General features: G+C 54.2%; 2 protein-coding genes across 2 annotated transcripts; both read left to right on the forward strand.

Annotated features, from left to right (window-relative positions):
- Positions 1-11,360: 11,360 nt before the first annotated feature.
- Positions 11,361-12,650, forward strand: MIND_00386700 (TEA domain-containing protein; the record flags this gene model as incomplete). The annotated part of the gene is made up of 3 exons (XM_037360698.1): positions 11,361-11,691; positions 11,740-11,919; positions 11,971-12,650. The coding sequence occupies 3 exons, from the start codon at positions 11,361-11,363 to the stop codon at positions 12,648-12,650; spliced, it is 1,191 nt and encodes a 396-aa protein (XP_037223583.1).
- A 5,241-nt stretch (positions 12,651-17,891) lies between these two features.
- Positions 17,892-18,914, forward strand: MIND_00386800 (Phosphatases II; the record flags this gene model as incomplete). The annotated part of the gene is made up of 3 exons (XM_037360699.1): positions 17,892-18,365; positions 18,417-18,609; positions 18,658-18,914. Exons 1-3 carry the CDS (start codon positions 17,901-17,903, stop codon positions 18,912-18,914), a joined length of 915 nt encoding a protein of 304 aa, XP_037223584.1. The 5' UTR covers positions 17,892-17,900.
- Positions 18,915-22,069: the final 3,155 nt, after the last annotated feature.

Raw genomic sequence — 22,069 nt, forward strand, 5'->3', positions numbered from 1 at the left:
TACGCGGTCACTCTTCGACATCCACGGCATACCCCCGCGAGATCATATGGCGAGCCAATTCAGAATCGCCTTCGACGTGTATCTCTCTATCCGAGACAACGTGGAGAAGCGGGTGAAACGGGCTCTGCGACGGGACTCCCCCAACTGGCGGTTGAAAAACTGCTGTCCGGCTTGCTTCTACAAGTTGGAAGGGGAGGCTGAGCTGGACATCCCTTTCCTAGTCACCATCGACGGCAACAACTCATTGAAGAGATTCAATCGAACAGAAAAAGTCTACCATGAAGATGGGTCAGTCAGCAACGGGGCTTCTACCGATCGTCGAGACGACCGCGGACCCCCAGGCGACTACTACCTTTCCCGAGAGGAAGTCGATCTCTGGGCAGACGATGGCATAGAAGCCTTGATGGAACGGTACCCAGCAGAGGAGGGGGAGGAGGATTCTTGGGAGGAAGAAGAGCTCTGCAACGACGAGAAGTGGAAGAACATGCGAGAAGAAGTGACTTCCAAAGCGTTGAACATATACGACGAGACGGGGATCATCCCTGCCCTCTGCCGACATGGATTCTGTGGCGTTGTCGCTGACATGGTCAAGAGCGGAGAGATGTAAGTGATTCTGCCTCCTATGATTTATTTCCCCCACACATATTTATTTCCCCCACACATATTTCTTTTCCCCCACACATATTTCTTTTCCCCCACACATATTTCTTTTCCCCCACACATATTTCTTTTCCCCCACACATATTTCTTTTCCCCCACAAGTTATTTCTTCGCTGACCATGCGACTTAGGCACAAATATGGTTTCGCCATCGTGAATCATCTCATCCGGGTCCTTCGGGCGCTACGGGCTTGGCTACGACATCGGGTGCACATTTGGAGCTGCAGTTCGGAAGCACCCGGTGTTGGGACCCCTGGCAAGGAAAGAGGGCTTCCAGTCCATGGTCGGCGCCTTCCATGGTCCAGGCCACTCCCGAAGATGTCAAGTTCGACATCTTGTCCGATATCAGAAGGGGGTTGGCCTGTCGTCTTTAGAGAACTGTGAATCATGGTTCTCCAAGTCCAACGCCCTGTCCTCTTCCACTCGATATGCCTCCCGGTTCCACCGACATCAAGCCATCGTGAATTACATCAAGCATGCAGACACTGCGGATGCATACGGGGGTTTGGGTCCGTCCAGTCCCTTTTGTTTCAGACATGTGACTAATTACATTCTTCAGCGAACCTGCTCGTCACCAAATATGAAGAGGTGCTCAGAATCCAAGCAACAGAGTCAGCGCTTGACACCTCCTTGCGGAAAATGGGCGTCTCGAGCCGAGATGAGCTGGACCAGTGGTTGAAAGAAGAAGACGAATTCTTGTCAAGTTTGAAGAAGGAACCTGAGGAGGAGACTCTCCACATGGAATATTATCAGGCCCTTCTAGTCTTGATTGATCTTGAGTGAGTAGAATTCAATAAGATTCCCAAAATACATAACTAATCCAAACCCAAGGGAGCAATTGAAGACGGAGTCTCAAAGGCTGACAATGGTGATGAATTCTCAAGATTATAACCAAGATGCATCGGAGACTCGACGACGGGAAACACATCGCCGACACCTTGAAGAACGGTATGAAAAGTCTCTTCAAAAGGTCCAAACCCTCGAGGCTCGGATGGGCATTGAAGCTCGATGGGAAGTAGGTGGAAGGGAATGGGAGGAGACTGGGCGGTTGGTTAAGAGGCGGCGGTACCAGAGAGCAGTGGATGATTTGGAGGGGCTTGTTCTCGCCCGGATGTTCGAATTGAACAAATGCCACATGGCCAGCACTGGTAAGTTATCATATTCATTGGAATAGAATTCTCTTCTGACCATTTCAAGCCTATAAACTCAGACAACACATCGCGAAGGCCCTTCAAACCCGATCAAAGGCAGTTCAGTCAGCCTTGGATCGGTATAACCTGGCTGCTGCCTCCATGACCCCCTCCAAACGACAACTCAACTGGAAGGAGGTGGTTACCTACGCATTCATCTCCGACTTCGACCTACTTCGGGAGGGAGGGAGGATATTTCCCAAAAATTGTGGGCACAACCTGCAGGTCGAGTGGCGCTAGACATGTACTTCAAACTGCTGAGGGCCGACGAGGAGAAGGACCGTCTCAACATCGAGATTCGGCGGTTCATCACCCACATGAGAGATGAGGAGCGGTTTCTTCTCCACGAAGAGCAACGGCTGATAGATGAGGGGCAGGAGGATCCCGCATACCAGGTTGCGCTCTATCGGAACGAACGGGGTCGATACAACACCCTCCACCATATTCGGTTCACCAAGCTCAACAAGATGCGAGGCTTCACTGGGTGTATCCTTCCTGGAACGAGCATTAACAAGGATCAATATCTTCCAGAAGGTACAACAATGAGTATGGACGTAGATGATGGACTAGCAGCAGGAGAAGAACATGTGGAAAAGGACGTTTGGGATGATGCAGATGGAGAAAGTGAAGATGAGGACACTTTGTTAGACTCCTTTGATGGAATACTAGATGCCATTGATGATTAGTGTACAATAAGTAGTGTAATCTGACTCCGTACATCACCTACCGCCCCACGAAATAAAATTCCCCCACCTGCCTGTGAATAAAATTCCCCCACGCGGCCTTCGGCTGATTTGATTGACTTGATTGCGGGACGACCGGGTGTTGATGCGGGACCTCCCACGTCACGTCGTGATATATCACAAGATCACGTCCCAAAACGGTATCGATCAGCATATTTATTCCGTGCTCGAGAATTAACGGAGTCCGCATATATTAACGACGACGACCCAATACATCGTCCTCTTTTATATAAGGGGGGGAGGTGGGAACTATAGGTGAATGAGCTGTGATGGTCCCAAACAGCATGCCAAATCGGGTATGGCAACAGATATTAATCAATCTGATCGTTCAACTACCCGAATCCTCAAGGTACAACACCATTCTTGTGATCGTCGATCAGCTGGGCAAAGGGACTTGCATACTCCCGTGCACGGGAAATATCTCCGGGCATTGCCGGAAGTATTTAATCCAATGGAAGGGCTATCCCTGGGAGGAGTGCATATCATATTCATATTTTGGCCAATATATCGAAAATATATTCTCTGTATCAGCCAGCACTACTTCCAAAAGCTCTTTACACTGTGGAATGAAAGGCTGTAGTTTACTATTGGAATATTATAAGTAATAAAGCTGGCATATTACGTGATGCTTCCTCTATTTGCTGTACATGTCTGCGACACAATGATTCTAGCTGTCAGGGGAACCTCCCTTTCGGCCCCTCGGAGACGATTCCGATTCCGGTCCGACTCCGGCTCCGACTCCGGTGATCGCATCACCGCCTCCGTCAGGTGCATCGCCGCCCCCGCCTGGCGATCCCCCTGGGACCTGGCCTGCGACATGGCGCAGGCATACTGCACAGAGCAACGATCAACCTTGGCGCGTCAAGAGCGCAGTATATAGTTCCGCTACCTAGCAGGCGGACCCTTAGAGTTTCTTCTCTTTGGATCCTCCCCTGCTAGGTCAGCCTCACTTGTATTTGCTTACTTCTATTCACTCTTTGGATCCTCCCCTGCTAGGACCTTGATCTCAGGCCTCCGGGGTTGCCCTTACAGCAGAAGAAACTCTCTACGGGATCAACCGGACAAGATTGCCAGGTTCGGGCGCTGACTCAGGCTCGGAGTCCGAGTCCACTCCGCCCTCGCCACCGCCCCTGCCACTTGTCCCCTCCTCCTCTGCCACTCCTGTCGTCCCCGCACCTGTCATGCCTTCCGGAGCTACTCCTGACGCTGACACTCGGCTGGATGCACTCGAGGCGAAAATCGACCGCCTAACTGAGGCCCTTACTCTCCTCACCACCCAGGCTTCCGCTGCCGCTGCCGCCGCTAACACTGCTGGCGGACCCCAAACACCACCACCGGAGACGTCGATTCCGACTCCGACTCCGGTTCAGGGCGATTCCGAGGCCCTCTTTGGCGACATCAACCTCGCCTCAAAATTGGTTTTACGACCAAATCCCCCATTCACCTTTAACGGCGATCGGAAACGGCGGCCGCGCGTTCCTCTACGCGGTCCGCACCTACGCCCGCCTTGCCCCTGAGGCCTTCGTGGTCAACGGAGAGGCGAGCGAGGAAAAGGCCGTCCGCTATGCCATGTCGTTCATGGCAGAAGGACCCGCTCAGCAATGGGCGGAGCGCCACGGAAGCAAAGCCCCGTTTCCGTTTCCGTCCTGGGGCTCGTTCGTTTCCGAGTTTCGACTCCGGTTCGTCGAGGAGAATGAGCAAGATCACGCTCTCTCCAAACTGGAGACTTCCGCCTATCACATGGGCACCAAGGATGTCTACCAGTACACCGACGACTTCGAGGACCTGATGGACCTCGCCGGATTCGAAGACACGTTGGTCAAGGTGACCAAGTTCCGCCACGGACTTGATCCCCTGATCAACAACGGAATCACGTCCTCGAATGACCCCCGGACCTCCGGGACTATCTTAGCTGGCACATCCGGGCCTTCCGTCAATACGAGGCCCTGGTCCGGGCCAAGCTGATCAAGTCAGCCGCCCCCAAGACGCCTGGCGGTTTGATTCGGACTCCGTTTCCGGTCAACCGCGTCCCGGCTCCGGCCCCCTTCCGCCCGGTGGCTCCGGTCGTGCCACCCGCGGCCCGCGCCCCCGCTCCGGCGCCTCCAGCTCCCGTCCCCATGGAGTTGGATCGCACTAGGGCTCATGGTGCCCCTCGTCGCGCCTGCTTCAGGTGCGGCGACCCAAACCATCTCGCCCCAGATTGCCCCCTCCCCGCGGATGTCCGCTCAATGGACATCCTCGACGAGGTGATCCAACAACTCGGTGACGAGATGTTAGCGGAGTTGATCGCCTGCTACTCGGACACAGCTGCGCCGCCGGAAACAGCCGCGGAGTCGATGGCCGGAGAGGATTTTGTCCCCCGCGACGAGTGACTGGTGTGCCCTCGTTCACGTCCGTAAATCGTTTCGCTTGTTTGTATGACGAATCAATTCCTTTGCCCTACAACGAGCCTGAAACGAAAGACATACCCTCCCCCGCCCCCGTTTCGACTCCGTCTCCGACTTCGCCCGCGACTCCGGTCATCGTCCTTCGCCGCCTCACTGCCTGGGAAAAGAAACTGCCCAAGCAGTACACTGTCGCTGCTTCCCCTGGAGTGAACTCCCTCCACCTCCCGTTGGAGCTAGAGTCCACTACCAGGCGCTTAAGCTCTCGCTCTCTGGCCTGGTTGACTGTGGTGCCACCTCCGACTTTATCGACACGAACTATGTCGCTCGGAATGGCATTCCGGTCCGCACCCTGGCGCAACCGATTCCGGTCTTTAACGTTGGTGGCACTCCGAACGACGCCCGGCTCCATCAACCAGATCGCGGACTTGGTCTTACGCTACAAAGGCCATTCCGAGCGTGTTCAACTTCGCCGTCACTCATCTTGGTAAACAAGACCTTATTCTGGGGTACTCCTGGCTGCGGAAGCATAACCCGGAAATCAATTGGGAAACCAAGGAGGTCAAGATGACACGGTGCCCCCGCGGTTGCTCCACTTGCCGCGAGGAAGAACGCGTTGAACGGACTGAGCTACGGCGACTCCGGCTGCTCCAGAAGCGACTCCGCTCCGGCCCGTTCCCCTCGGTCTGCACCATGGACCTCTCTGGGCCTGACGACGGAGACGATTCCGTCTCCGGTGACGACTCCGCCCTGCCTGATCTGATGCCGGACTCCGACGATGATGAAGACGATGGTCAGCTTGAAGATGGTGACCGCATCTTCTACACCTCGTTCCGCCCCTCGGAGGAGATACCGCTGGCAGTACTGTCTCACAGCGCCTGGCCGAAGCCTTCGCCAGGAACTCCGCCCCTGCGCCCTCCGAGATCCCGGACTGGGCTAAGGAGTTTCAGGACGTCTTCAACAAGGAGTCCTTCGACACGCTACCGGAGCGGAGAGCCTGGGACCACGCCATTGAACTCGTCCCCGACGCTAAGCCCACCAACTGCAAGGTGTACCCCATCTCGCCCCTCGAGCAACGCGAGCTCGACGCGTTCATCGAGGAAGGGCTTTCGACGGGCCGGATTCGCCCCTCCAAGTCTCCGATGGCGTCTCCGGTCTTCTTCGTCAAGAAGAAGGACGGCGGACTCCGCTTCGTCCAGGACTACCGTGCTCTCAATGCGATGACTGTCAAAAACCGGTACCCCCTTCCGCTGATCAACGACCTCATCAACCGGCTCAAAGGCGCTCGTTACTTCACCAAACTCGACGTCCGTTGGGGCTTCAACAACGTCCGGATCAAGGAAGGTGACGAGTGGAAAGCGGCTTTCCGGACTAACCGAGGCCTGTTCGAGCCCTTGGTGATGTATTTCGGCCTGACAAACTCTCCCGCGACGTTCCAAACGATGATGAATGACATTTTCCAGGACCTCATCCTCTCCGGAGACGTCATGATCTACCTTGACGACATCCTGATCGCCCATTCCGACCTCCGGAAACACCGGCAGATCGTTCAGGAGGTCTTGCGGCGACTCCGAGAGCACAAGTTGTACCTCCGAGCGGAGAAGTGCGACTTTGAAAAATCGTCAATCGAGTACCTCGGAGTCATCATCTCCCACAACCACGTCGAAATGGACCCCGTCAAAGTCGCAGGCGTCTCCGCTTGGCCGACTCCGGAAAACAAGAAGGACATTCAGCAGTTCCTTGGGTTCGCTAATTTCTACCGCAGGTTCATTCGGGACTTCTCGACCCTCGCGCGCCCTCTCTTCGTGCTCACCAAGAAGGACCAGCAGTGGACTTGGGGCGACGCGGAGGCCTCCGCGTTCCAAGCGATCAAGGACGCAGTCACCTCGGGAACCGGTCCTGGCGATTCCGGACGACGCACGGCCTTTCCGACTTGAGGCGGACAGCTCTGATTATGCGACGGGGCGGTTCTTTCACAATCCGCCCCGGACGGGAAGTGGCACCCTGTAGCATTCTATTCCAAAAGCTTAAATGATGTCCAGCGCAACTACGAAATCCACGACAAGGAGATGCTGGCGATCATCCGCGCACTCGAGGAGTATAGACACTTCCTCGGGGGCGCCCGCATCCCGTCGAGATTTGGACTGACCATAAGAATCTGGAGTACTTCAGGAAGACGCAGCACCTCAACCGGAGACAGGCCCGCTGGTCCCTCTACCTCTCCCGGTTCGACTTCACGCTGCACCACAAGCCCGGCCGCGACATGGGCCGACCTGACGCCCTCTCTCGGAGACCAGACCACGGAATCGATTCCGACAACTCCGACGTCGTCCTTCTGCGGCCCGAACTCTTCCATGTCCCGCTCTCGAAGGCGTTTCCGTTTCCGGCCCTGGTTCTGAACTCCTTCGCGACATCCGCGATGCCCTCTCCGGTGAGCCTGACCTGGAGGAGCCCGTCGCACTAGCGGCCCGGCAACTCCTAAAGGTCCAAGGTCAAGCTCGAGGCCCCGCTCCTCGCGCTCCGACGAGTGGGCTGTCTCCGGTGGTCTTCTTCACTTTCGTGGGAAGATTGTCGTACCTAAGGATAAGGACCTCCGGAGACGCATCATCGAGCTCTGCCACGACACTCGAGTTGCCGGACACGCGGGTCGCTTCAAGACCTTGGAGTTGGTCTCCCGGAACTACTGGTGGCCTCAAATGTCTCGCCATATTGGCCGGTACGTCGCGACCTGTGACTTGTGCTGTCGCACCAAAGCACTCCGGAGACTGCCCCACGGAGAGCTGCACCCGACGGAAACGCCCCCAGAGCGTTGGCATACCGTCTCCGTCGACTTCATCGTCGAGCTTCCGGAGGCCCATGGGTACGACGCGATCATGGTCGTCGTCGACACCCTTGGGAAGCGTGCCCACTTCTCGGAGTGTCACACCACGGTCGACGCAGTAGGGGCGGCTCGCCTCTACTACCGGAATGTCTGGCGCCATCACGGGACTCCGGAGAAGTACGTCTCCGACCGCGGCTCGCAGTTCATCGCGGACTTCACCCGAGAACTCTGGCGTCTAATCGGCATCAAGCCTGCCACGTCCACCGCGTACCACCCACAGACAGACGGTCAAACAGAGCGCGTCAACCAGGAGCTGGAGCAGTACCTGCGGATCTTTACCAACTATCAGCAGGACGACTGGGATGAGCTGATTCCGGCCGCGGAGTTCGCCTACAACAACCACGTTCACTCCTCCACGCAACAAGTCCCCTTCATGACGGACACGGGACGACTCCCGCGCATGGGCTTGAACCCGGAGTCCGTTCCGCTATGGAGTCCGTGAACGAGTTCCGCGACCGGATTGCCACTGGTGTTGCCGAAGCCAAGGACGCGCTCACTAAGGCCAAAGAGGAGTACAAGCGCTACTACGACCGGAGACGCACTCCGTCTCCGGAGTTTAAGGTTGGCGACCGTGTTTGGCTGGATGCCTCTGACATCAGGACGACTCGCCCCTCGGAGAAGTTCTCCCACCGCCGCCTCGGACCATTCAAGATAGTCAGGAGATCAGCAAAGGTGCCTACAAGCTCGACCTCCCTCCGCGCTACTCGAAGCTCCACCCGGTCTTCCCCGTCGTCAAGCTCGAGCTCGCCCAAGACGACCCCTTCGACGGACCCCCGGCTACGACCAGCCCCCTCCGGACCTCGAGGACGGAGTCCCGGAGTGGGAAGTAGAGGAAATCCTGGACGCAAGGGTGAGGTATAAACGGCTGAATTACCGTCAGATGGAAAGGCTACGACGCGTCGCATGACCAGTGGGTCCGCTTCGACCGCGTCTTCGCCCGGAGAAAATCGCGGAGTTCTATCGTAAGTACCCTGGCAAACCACGGCACATCGCCTCTGCAACCTTCGACTCGATTCCATTCCGGTCTATGCGTCGGGACGCCGCATTCAAAGGGGGGGGTGATGTCAGAGGAACCTCCCTTTCGGCCCCTCGGAGACGATTCCGATTCCGGTCAGACTCCGGCTCCGACTCCGGTGATCGCATCACCGCCTCTGTCAGGCGCATCGCCGCCCCGCCTGGCGATCCCCCTGGGACCTGGCCTGCGACATGGCGCAGGCATACTGCACGGAGCAACGATCAACCTTGGCGCGTCAAGAGCGCAGTATATAGTTCCGCTACCTAGCAGGCGGACCCTTAGAGTTTCTTCTCTTTGGATCCTCCCCTGCTAGGTCAGCCTCACTTGTATTTGCTTACTTCTATTCACTCTTTGGATCCTCCCCTGCTAGGACCTTGATCTCAGGCCTCCGGGGTTGCCCTTACACTAGCAGGAAAATAAGAAATTAAGAATGGGGAGCTCTTCTTTGTTGCTCTTTGCGGTCTGGACATGCTTAGACGGCAGCCGGTCACAATATTGATCTGCCGTAATCAGGAAGGTAGACTATATGTGTACATCGGAGGAGGAGGAGGGAATAAAAATTGCCAAGACTGAAGTTCATTACTCCAAACGCTCCAAAAAAAAAGCCAAGAAAAGAAAAGAAAAATGGCCCGGTACCGATCAGTCACATCTCGATCAGTCACATCGAGTCACATCTTGGCAGTCCCGTAGATCTTCTTTTCTTCCGCCCTGACGACCTCCGCCGCCGCCGCCGACTCGTTGCTCGTGCATGGCAGTTTAGGATTCTGGGTCTTAAAACGCCACAGCAGGGCAGCCTGGACGCCGCCGCCTGGTGGATTACACTGGTGCGCCACTGCTCAGCTGCTGGGCTGGAGGTGTTTGGCGTATGCACACCAGATCTCTTCCTGAGGTCCTGACGCGTCTACAGTTCACAGGCGTTGAGTGCCACTCCGTACATCTCTTGAAGGCACATAGATGGCCCGCAGCCGCGGCCAACGTCCCGGTGGGAGGCTGGGGAGCTGGACGGAGAGTACTTTTGGGGCGGTCTGGTGCGTCAACTGGTCTTTCTCTCTTTCTTGGCCCGGTTGGCTCACTTAGGACAGCATACGACGCTCCTCAGAACTGTGTCATAGCGCGGCACCGGGCCAACGCTGAGCGTTCAAGCAGCAGTCGTCAATGTCATTTTGAAGGGATAGTCGGAGGTACGACCCGCGTTTTGTTTGCGTTTTGTCCCGCCAACCGTTATACTTATCTGATTCTATCGAGTCCAGTCCGTTGCCTGCTGCCCCTGGCGAAACTCATGTACTAACCATCCTTGTAGACTATGGGCATAGCTACGGCACGTACAGGGTTCCACCCTAGTTTTACAGTCTGAGTCGAGACCCAGCTTAATGATAAAGACCCTCATAAATGGCGTTTTTCTCGGCGGCCCGGTGCAATGTAAATTGTAAATTGTTGCTCGGCGTACAGTATTGCTCACGTATTGATAAAGGCGCAGAGAAGTCAAAAACTCATGAGTCGTCCGTTTTGTATTGTCTCCGACGCAATTTTCGCACTTTGACTCGTCTTGCGATCGCTTTGCTGCGAAGTCATTTTGATAAAGGCGCATGGAAGCGCTCGGCGGTGCGCTGCGCCGGCGGACCACTGGTGATCCCAAGGTCGGCAGCGAAATTACTTTCCCAAGGGCTCCACTGACAGCTCGCCTAGGCGCTTCCCACAGTCACGACGGAGTCTGAAAAGTCTGCGTCTGGCAGGCAGGACTGAGGCCTTCGCAGATATCGATGCACTGGGCAGCCTCTCGCTCGCCGATAGCGCTACCCTGCGCCCTCTCGGTTTACAACGCACCTGCGCCGCCGCAAAGAGAGGGACTGGACTTCAAGACGGTGACTGCTTCGCCGCGCCTGGGAATCGCGCATTCCCGTTAATGAAATGCCGGCAGCCGGCAGCCCGGATCGCTGCGAAGCGCTGTCACCGCCGGAACACGCGTGATCCCAGCACTTCGCCACGTCAGCGATGTTTCTCCAAAGGGAATCCGGCGTTGCTCGTCCTGCGGTGACGCCTGTCGCCTGTCGCACGAACGCAAGCCAAACGCCACAGTTCCCCCGCTTCTAGGCCTCCTTTGGGGGGCCATCGACAGCTGCGTGCCCACGCTGGGTCCGGGTGCACAAAGGAAAGACGAAACGACCGGGGCCAAGGGCGAAAGCGGGTCCCTTAACGTCGCACGACAGCGGCAGGAAGGGCGGGAAATGAGTAGGTAATGGCAATCCTGACGTCCTTGGGCGTTAATGCTGATGGCGAATGCAGAGGTTAATTGTTGTGCTGCATGCGATGTCGCCTCCGTTCTGGCGCCGACCGTGGTTGGCCCTGGCTGACGCCAAAATAGAACTTCCCGAAGGTTTTTTTGACACGCAGATGCGAATCGGCAGCCGGCATATAAGGCTGCGGCAGGCTATCGCCTCTCTCGACTCCCCCCTTTTCACCTTATCCCTCTCGAAAAACGGGCACGAAGATGGCGCGCCGCTCCCGAGCCCCTTCATCGCCGCGATCTGACGCCGCATCCGCCTCCGGCTCGCCCGCCTCCGTGTGCGCCTCCCTGTCGCCGCCAGGCTCGAGCTCGAGCGCGTCGTCGTCGGCGTTGTCGTCATGCCCTTCGCGGTCGCCATCGCCTCAAACATCGCCCCAGCTCAAGGTCGACAACGAGCAGGAGGCGTGGTCAGCCCTGCAGAAGGCCGAGACGGGCGACGTTCTCCGCTCCGTCCTTACTGTTCGTCGCACATGGAAAACGGCGGACGGCGGCGAGACGGTCTGGCCGGTCGAGCTCGAAGCTGCCTTACTCGAAGGTTGGTTGATTAAACTAAACCTTGAACTAGGGCTGACGCTAATGCGAGGTCTGGAGCGATATGTACCCGAGGACACCCGCGAGACGCGGCTACTCGGGCGCTTTCCGCGCCGCAATCGGTTCATATCGCAGTACATCCTGGCCAAGACGGGCAAGCACCGGACGCCCAAGCAAGTCGGCAGCCGGCTGCAGCAGCTCCGGGAGTCCCGGGCCGGAGGCGGGGAGAAATGTGAGTGCCTCGATACTATCGCTTATCCACGGAGCTCATTGTTGTGGATAGTGCTTCATCTTCTTTCCCCGTTCAAGACTGCCCAAGACGCCCCATCTTCCTCGACTCCCAGCCTGTCGGGCTCACCTACCCCCAGCGCGCTGTCCTTCTTCGAGCCGCCGTCCAGTTCTGTGCCCCATACGACGATATTTATCGACGTCCTTCCCGCTCCCCATTACGACATCCTATCGCATTCTCCCTCCTACGCACTCCCCGAGCCCACCGAAAACTCCTTCCAAGCCTCGCTCCATCCCCGCCCCATCGCCAGCATAGACTCCCTCAGCGCCTTCACCTCCGCCGCGCCGCTCTCCGCGCACTCCCGCTTCACGGTCCTCTCCGAGTCCGCCGGCCTCGCGCTCCACGCTGAGACCGTCCCGCTCGAGCTCATCTCCGACACAACTTCGGACGTGCTGTTCGCGCCAGTGTACCGCTACGGCGCGCGGATCGTGCCGCGCTACTGGAACGTGATCGTGCAGAGCCCCGACCCGACGCGCTTCACGATCTTCCAGGAGATCGTCAAGGACGACAGCGCCGCGTCCGTGCTGTTCACCGCGACGTATCGCTTCCGGTATCCGGCCGTCGGCCTGCCCCAATCGCCCGCGCTGTCCCTCCTTGACCTGGACATGTCGATGCCTCTGGACACCCACTTCGGCAGCGGGCTCGACTTGCCGCTGCCCTGGTCGCTGCTCTAGTTCAAGTTCTGCGCGGATCGCATTATTTTATATCATCCCACTTTCGGCTTCAACCATCGAAAAAAAACACCCAGCACAAAAAAAATCGCATCATTTGCATCCTCGTGTATTTCTAGTATTTGCCTCTCTCGTGTATCCAAAGTCCCCCGTCTGCCGCTTCTCCTACCTTACTAACTCACTCAATATGTGTATTTTTAGTACATCTTACCTATCGACTGTGTAGCCCTATTGTTATTCGCCGCATGAATATATATGTTATGCGTATGCTCCTACTTATTATTGTCGCGTGTTGTGTCCAATTTGGGTCACGGGCCGCATTTGGTTTATCTCTGGCGCCAGCATTAATCACCACTTTGCTATCATGATGCAGTATCAGGGAAAAAAGCAAAACCCACTGTGGCACTGTAGCTAAGGGGGGGATTCAAACATCAATGTAGTATCTCAGTCAAATTCGTCGCACAAATGTAGCACTTTGTATACAGCCTGACACATACTGTCACTGGGCTGATTACGGAATTTACCCGCTGGGAAAGTTAGAGGATAAATGGAAGGATAAATTTCTAATTTATCTGTAGTTTTTTTGTATGACAAAGACAAGTTTATCTGTTGCTTTATCTGTCAGAAAAATCTCAGGTTTTTCCTGCAGATTAATGCTCAGATATATCTAAGATTTATATCTGTTTTTTTCCTTTGTAAAAATCACAGCTCAAATTCGTGAATAAATGTGGCATTTATCAGACAGTTTTACTTTCAGTTTTTCTGCTGGAAAAAGGACAGCTTTGTCCATAGATTTTCTTTGTGTCAAAAAGCTACCATTTATATAGTAGTTTTTTTACACAAAAAATAGATAGATAAATATGGGATTTACTTTTGCCTTTATCCTATAACTTTCCCAAGGGGGGAATGTCTAAAACAGCCCAGTGTGTAGCACTACTTATATAGCATGCAGAAAACCATAAAAATATTCACCAGGAAAACCTCCCTTAGTAGTAATTTCGCTAATTGTGGGTAATGTCTACTATTTTTCCTTCCATAATTCTTGGAAGAATGAACAAGTCATCTATGAGGTTATTTACTATGATAATTGACATTTGAGTGTGTACCAAATATTTTTAGGGAATTTGCTCACTGAGTGAAATTTAAATAGGCTTCAGCATTTGAGTCGCTCTGACTCGAGGCCTCCAACTGTAGAGCCTGTACGGGACTTGTAGAGGATTTGGGTGAATATACCAGGTGCTGCGTCGGTGGAGCTGGCTCATTGGTAGTTGTTAGGGAAGGGCTGAAGACAAGATGTGTAGTGACTGTGTAACAGCAGAAATTTTTCTTCTCTTCTCTGCTCATGTCGCCCGCAACGCCATGCCGCTCGATACAGTGTCCGCCTCATCGAGGTGGCCCAGGAACTCGGCATGGGACTCTGCTAGTTGGTTTGGAGTGAGTGTGTTGGTGGTTGATGAAGGAAAAATGGGGCAGTCGGATGCAGATGAAGGGGACTGGTACTTACAGGTGCGTGGCATTACCCCCACTCTCTCTGTTTCTGAACTTTTGTTTTGCAACTAGCCCAACATGCCAACACAATTCCCTGCACATCCATTCAGTCTCCTTTTGAAGTGGGCAAACAGAGCGGCGGAGGATGGCTGGAAAGGTGAGCACGGTTGCACTTACTCGTATTCGACAGCTGACACAAGCCAGCGCATCGTAGTCGCTCTTGATATTCATCGTACTAGCCTTTAGAGCAGTACCTTGCCAGCGCCTCTTCAGCGGTTTGCCGCGACCGTGACAAACTCGGTCCCTAAGAAGGGATAGGAATCGGAGCGCCATTGAACTCACCCGACCTCACTTCTACCTGACAGTGTCATGCTTCGAGTCACCCGCCGCCGCTACATGCGAAAGAATCTCCTCCTGCCTCCCTCATCTTGACGCCTTATTGGGTTCCAGCTCCTCCAGACCCCAATATCCACCAAACGACTGCCGTCATCCCTGCCCTTTGTGCTGTCGCCTCCTGTGCCGCTGATTCCACGCCTCCGCAACTTTGCGCTGGACGCCGAGACCTTTTAATAATACAATCCGCTATGGTGGCTGTACATCGCTGAACATTTGGCATGCTAGATGAGATACTGAAAAAATAATAGTAGATATCCAGATTTGACTCATAGTGTCAGCTCATGAAAATGAGTAATATATAGCTTCATTATCTTTCATATAATAATGAGTGAGTGTCAGGGGAACCCCCGCTTCGGCCTCCTTCGGACCCTCCGAACGCATCCGAGGCGCATCCGACCGGCGCCCCCTCGGACGCTCCGACCCACCCCGACCATCGTCCACGGCCTCCTTCGCCCGCACAATCACCGATCCGTCAAGACCCTCCCAACGATCACCTTGGGACAGAGCCTGCGACGCCGCTCAGGCCTTCTGCGCTCTATGTCGGCAGTTACGGACGACCAGTATATAGTTGGCGCCCTAGCAGGCGGACCCTTAGAGTTTCTTCTCTTTGGATCCTCCCCTGCTAGGTCGGTCCCTCCGTGTATTTCCCGTAGCTTTTATTCACGCTTTGGATCCTCCCCTGCTAGGCTTTCGTCGGAGTCTCCAGGGTTGCCCTTACAGTGAGATAGTCAAGGACCTTAACTGTTGGAAGGACAAACCTCAAGCACATAACAACACATCTTGCATATCAGGTGGACATGTCGTTAGCAATTCCATTTGTCTCTTACTTACCATTTGTACTTGATTATATATTGCCTTTCTGTTGCTAAATTTAGCTATTCTTGTATTTCATTTGTACTTAGGATCTTTACCTACCAATATATATACTGTCTTCTCACTCCCTTCCACTTGCATTTTTCATTATTAACTTACTGTCAATGCCCATTCATTTTTATCCTAAGGGTTAACCATTAGGATAGTATTTATCAGAGGTTCAGGCTTGGAATAGCAAATCTATATTATTGACACATAGTAAAAATATGATACTGGCCTCTTTCATCCAATTCAACGGACCCATAACCATTTGGCTGAACAGTGTATGGCCTATTACCCAAGTAGGAAATTTGGCATGATGCAGGAGGAGAAATTTTGGAAAATCTTTCAAATTGGGATCATTTGGGACTAAAAAAATTGGCTGTAATTTGTGACCTGCTGAAATATCTCAGCCACAAAACCTGATATGACTATGACTGACAAATTTGATAGATATGTACAGAATGACTTAAGGTAGTTTTTAATGATAAGTCTTTTTCAGTCAATATAATCAAGACTGTGAATCGTCTTTTTTTTTACTCATCTAGATTAGGCTAAGTTGCCCATTGGTGACAATACTATCAGCTGATGACTTACACATCTAACTACCAACTACTCTGAGCATCTTCAGCTTAAACAAATCTCACTACACCATTTGTAATGGTGCAATCCTGGAGGCTCCGACAAGAGTCCTAGCAGGGGAGGATCCAAAGAGAAGACTTCAAGAGTCCATCTGCTAGGGTGCCAACTATACACTGGTTATTTGTAACTGCCACTGTCAGGCACAGAAGGCCTGGGTGGTGTTGCTCCCAAAGCGACCATCAGGAGGGTCTTGATAGGTCGGTGGATGTGCTTTGGACGTGTTTGGATGGTCTGAAGGAGGCAAAGGTGGAGGTTCCCCTTAACATTGTGATGTGGTTACAAATTCCAATAATGTAACAGCAGGATTTAGATGATCATGCATGAGCTATCATTCTAGAGTATTACATAATATTGGTACTAAATCACATACTACAGTTTAAAATGTGAAAAAGCTGTTTGAAGCAGAATCATATATTATAATAGGAAAATTATCAGATAATGTTCACATTATTATTATTCTATCATATTATGGATACATTATGCTCCTGAGGACCATATTTATTATGACATCATAATATTATCATTACACATCTGGCATAATAATATCACAATAGGCCAACACTCATAACTACAGGAACTTAATGAATTAAAATGGTAGAGTATATAATATAGAGGCTGTAATCATCCAAACCCTCCCAAAATATGGTCGTTCCTCATTTTTAGAAGTTTTTTTGATGTTATCAATATCAATACCTCAGCCGAGATCATCAAGACAAACGAATCTTGCCATTTTAGGAGAGGTTGTGGCTGAAACCTCTACTTGAACATCCATGGTGTCGTACATTAGCCTACAAAATATACCATCCAAAAATTATTCACATTAGTGGCAAATTTTGATGGTTATTTGATCATATCAGCAGCGGTGGATAAGTAGCTTTGACATAGTGAAGTTTTTTGTAAAGGACTTAAATTATGGAGATGAAAACCTGACAAGGGGCCTGCACAAGAAAAATCCTAGACATTGGGTCAAAAAAGTGAAAAAAGTACCAGCAGACCCTCCCTACCCTATTGACTAAGCATGACTAAGACACATGACTTCCCAGAAAGGAAATTATTTGTCATGACAAAATGCAGTTAAATTGGGACACATTTCTACAAATTTTCTTGCAACTATGCCCCAAGGGAGAACCAATTTGTGCTCAGCACATCCAAAAGACCCAGACAGCAGAGATGATAAAGAAGAGGTGATGACATGCTTACATATCATTCTTTGGCATCACACTCATCATCATACACTCCCAATTGGGAAATTGGCCATCAAATGTGTTGTATTCATTGGTTCCAAGTGCTACAAACAGATAAAATGCAGTTATAGTCCTCCTGGACATCCCTGGCCCCTCCCTGGATCTTCCCTAGACACAAGTCCAAAAAGTGAAATTTTTACTTAGGGACCCCCCCTACCCTATGTCACATGCGTGACTCGATGTCTTGGCTTGCTGATCCGCAGGCCCCTTGAAACCTGATAGCAAGAACAGTCCTGGGGAAGCTGCTCTGTCTGCTCGTCACTCGATTCCTGGCAGTGAGCACTTAGCCACAGTAGTGAGCATGCCATGGGTTGAAACTTTTGAGTACAACACTTGATGTTGTACTTATTTGAGTTTTGACACAATATTGACCTAGGTTACCCTACAAACAAACAAAGAAACAAAGAAACAAAGAAACCTGCTTTCAGCCAAGCAGTTGCACCAAGTAACGGTCTCATATTGTGTTCTATTCCTGAAAACCTCCTTCAGTGACTTGTGAAGTCCGATCATGTCCGATCCGACATCAATCAATATTAAGTGTGGGGCCAACGACACAACGATGACGCAGCGTTTCGGACAGCTTCGAGGAGTCAGAGTCGGTGTTCCCTGCCTCTTCCCTCCCTCCACCACGATGCTGCTCTCGTTCGAAAACCTCCCGAAGGACGAGATGGAGGCGATGTGCACGCCGATGCACTGTATCCTCCCGGCCTCGGGCTCTTCCCGACACACTTCCCGACAAAACGCACTCCATGGCGACTCCACCCGCTCAGACAGCCATTTGGCCCCTGAGGACTCTCGGTCGGCGGCCGCCGCGGGGACAGGTGCGCTCTACCTTGGCTCTATGGCGGCCGTGTTTGAGCTGGAGCTCTTGCGGGAGCATGACATAACGCACCTGGTCCAGGTGCTTGAGACGCCCTGGGCGCCTCAGCCCGAGTCCGGCGAGGGCCATGATCAGCTCAAACTTGCCTACCACCGCATCGACATCGAAGACAGCACCGCCGCGGGGCTGCGCCTCGGCGGCTACCTCGCGCCGGCCTGCGACTACATCAAGGACGCGCTAGGGAGGGGCGAGAATGTGCTTGTGCACTGCCATCAGGTGCGTTGCCAGCACTGTGGGGCGTCGGGCGTCTCGGCTGAGTAAAGGCAGGGTGTCTCCCGCAGCGCGGCTGTCGTCATCGCCTTCCTCATCCGCGAGCGTAGTATGGACTACGACGAGGCGTACGCGTTTGTGAAGCGGAAGCGGAGCTGTATCCGCCCGAACGCAGGATTTGTCCAGGCATTGCACGAGTGGGAGGCCGCGTGCGAGAAGGCGCGGAAAAAACCACGGCCCCGTTCGGCGGGTTCGTGACCTCGAGTTGGACACGCCTTCATCCTTTTTTGACATTCAGTTTCGTCCACCTCATCTTGCATTTGTACCACCAGCACATTCAGTAATCATTCACTCCCATTCATACACGAATTGCATACCCACTTGAAACTTCCAGGTTCCAACTGCATCCGAGTCATTTCCCCGGTAGTGTATTGGATCTTGGTGCGTGTGGAGATGCGTGCCGTCCTCGGGGTTGTCTGTCAGGTTCGCTCGCTCCGCGAATCGCCCGCCGATGAGGAGTCAGCGCAGATCCACACTGGCGCGACGACCCATTAGGGCACGGTGTGTTCTTCGGGTGCTGTTATGAGTTAGCTCTGCAATGAAGGGAGAACGAGAATGCGAGACGAAAAAGGAGGAAGCAGGGAGTGTCCAGGCAAGAGAACGTGATGGAGGGGATGGCATTGCGAAAGTGGATAGTTTATAGAGAAAGAGATGTCAGGACTCACCCTGGAAGTCCCTGGGAGGCCAGCCTCCCCGCAGTCGGTAGTGAAGTCGGGTGCGGAGCCACAAGAGTATACGTCGAAACAATGTGTAATGGGCATACTGCGCGCATGCGTCGAGCCAACCTGTAAGTAAGACTTCAGAAGAACAGACGGAACACTGCCGCTCCAGCGACACGCACCGTTGTAGGCGTGGATAGCAATCGTCTCATTCTGGCCCTCGACCCCGGCTCATCTCCACCAACAACTTCCTCACTTCCACGCCTGACTCGGAGCAGCTACGGGGACACTATAATAGTGGCTTGCGCGGGCTCCGGGAGGGGAGACCGTGTTGAGCGACGAGGGGCGGCAGCCGAGTTACGACATGACGGGAAGAGAAGAAAATTTTCGCTGCTGCTGTCACGCTCGGATGTCTTTACCGCAAATCACATACTTCGACTTTCGACTCCCTCTCCGAGTCCTCCGGCTGTACCTCTGGCTGCCTGCGCCATTCCAGTTGCTACTCACGCTAGAACAAGTCAGCTCCCCCGCTCCCCGCAGTCGCGACGCCGACGCACATTCCGCCGGTCCATCTCGGTGTGCAGCACCACCATCAGCACGAACATCCGCTCCGCCTCGTCGGCCATCTCGGGCGGGAACTCCATCGTTGCCGGTCGTATCTTGCTAAAGAATCCCGCCACCCACATCGTGAAGCGCGCGCGGGACGTGTACTCCTTTGGCGGCCAACCGGGATGGGTTGGGTCGGAAACGGCCCCACCGTCGAGCTATGGGATTAGTGCGGATCTCCAGCCAGAGGAAACTGGAGCTGTACCTCGACGTCGATCTCTCTATTGCCCTGCCTCACCGCGTAGGTCTTCTCTTTCCAGGTCTATTTGTCCTTTACACTTTTCGTCAGGCCATGTCACGATTTTTCAAAAAGTTGCGCATGCGCACCCTCGACGAGAACATTTGCGACAGCTTCCGCGCCGCCCGCAGCGTCCTCACCTCGCTTTCGGCACCGTTGATCGCCATCGTTTTCTCCCCCCAGTCGATCCTCCCGTCGACTCCACTCGCCGCCGTGATGCGCGTAACCTTGGGCTGTTTCAAGAAGCCCGATTTCGTCGTGCTGAGGGTGTACTGTACGGTTCCGTCCGGCGTCGCGAGGAAGCCGTCGACGAGGCCTTCGTCGCTGAACGGCAAGAACATCGAGGCTGGCCGCAGGTCAATTAATGTCGGAGGAGGGCCACGCCAAGGAATATAAGGATCCGAATGCCTACCGACGATCATCCGGATGTTGCTGAGCGTATGATAATATCGAGGGCCGAGACGGGTGTACCAAGAATGGAAACCGAGAACGCACGTTCGTAAGCACAACTTGACATGTATGAAGCCGTCCTTTAATAACATAGCCCACTAGGTCCAGCCTCCTCCGAAAGTTCTGCTGCTCATGATGCTGCAGTCCCCGCGTTGGCAACATACATCGAAAGCTGGATCGCCTGCTGCCCCTTCTCTGACTAAAGTGTCGAGCTCCAAGGTCAGTCCACTTCTTCGATGTAGCTTATGTTACACTCACCTCCTGCCGCTCCATCTCCGTAAGCAGAACCGCTATCAGCAAGAACATCCGCTCGCCCTCGTCCTTCATCCGCGCAGGGAACTCGACCGTCGCCTTGTCGCTTTCTTCCAACAGATGCCCCTCATATGCCAGGAAGCGCACGGTCCCGGTCGGCGCCGCCGCGTCCTCGCAAACCGCTTGGATCTCCTGCTTGCGGTGGACCTCGATGGTGTAGGTCTTCCCCGCCCAGTGCCACTTGTGCTGCATTCGAACAGTGACGTCAGCACCGACGACAGCCGAGGCGGCGTTCACCTGCCCCGCTCGACCGCACGTCCGCCCACCCTTTCTCGGTGCCGTCGATCGCAAGTGTCTTCTTCCGCCAGTCGATCGCGCCCACTAGTCCGCCGCGCGCTTGGACCGTAGTGTGCTTCCGTCCGCGGAGCATACCCTCCGTCGTGCTCAGCGTATAGCACACCGCCCCGCCTGCGTCGACAAGCGTGCCGTCGATGAGGTGCTTGCTGGAGAACGTGAGCGCGGTCATGGGAGTGTTGACCAGCCTGAGCCCACTTGCTCACAGGTGCTTTATGGGCCTCCGGAGGAAATCAGCCGCCGACTCGGAGAAGCTTCGTGAGTATATACAAGAGTAATGGGACTGGGACTGGGACAATGGGACCTAATGGGACTGGGACTGGGACAATGGGACTCGAGTCCCACTTTTCCCCCTCCCAGTCCCATTCCCGAAGTCCCGGAGTGGGACTCAGTTACGACACATCACCCACGTTGATCGATCGACGCGTCTCGCATCAACTGGGTTGCGGCGCCGGCCGCGACGGCCGGGGTTTTCCACCCCGGACCCCGACCAGGGCGTCGCCCTGGACCCACCCTGCCGGGAGCATCCGCTCGCCGCGGGGCCCGCTGCGCGGAGCGTGGGGGATCTTTCCGGGGTGTCTCATCCTTTTTTTCTTGCTCTTTCCGCTGAAGTTTGATAGGGTGGCGGCGCCGGCCGCGGCGGCCGGGGTTTTCCACCCCGGACCCCGGACCCCACGCTGCCGCGGGCTGCCGCTCGCCACGGAGGCCCGCTGCGCGGCGCTTCTTTCATGTTTTTTTTGATTGATATATGATGCTGATTGCTTTTCTAGCGCTCGGCTATGCGTCCTTGGCGCCGTGGCAGTGGGACTCGCGCCATCAAAGTGGGACTGGGGCCATCAACGTGGGACTCAGTCCCATTTGACGAGTCCCAGTCCCACTACTCTTGTCACTCCTCAAGCTTCGTTATCGGAATCAGTGGAGCACTGGGCCAAATTTACTGGCCGCAGAACCAAGCCGTATACTAGTAACGAAAGTATACCTCGGTCCAGTTGCGATGTGGTTATGCCGCATCCTTCCGCGTGCATGCCAGTGCGGCAACAAACTGCTTCTTGCCTAGATTTCACTTCAGTTCTTCTGTTAAAATAGATGCA

This window comes from Mycena indigotica, assembly GCF_014461135.1.
Source record: "Mycena indigotica strain 171206Taipei chromosome Unknown Mind.scaff0003, whole genome shotgun sequence".
Classification (NCBI taxonomy): Eukaryota; Fungi; Basidiomycota; class Agaricomycetes; order Agaricales; family Mycenaceae; genus Mycena; species Mycena indigotica.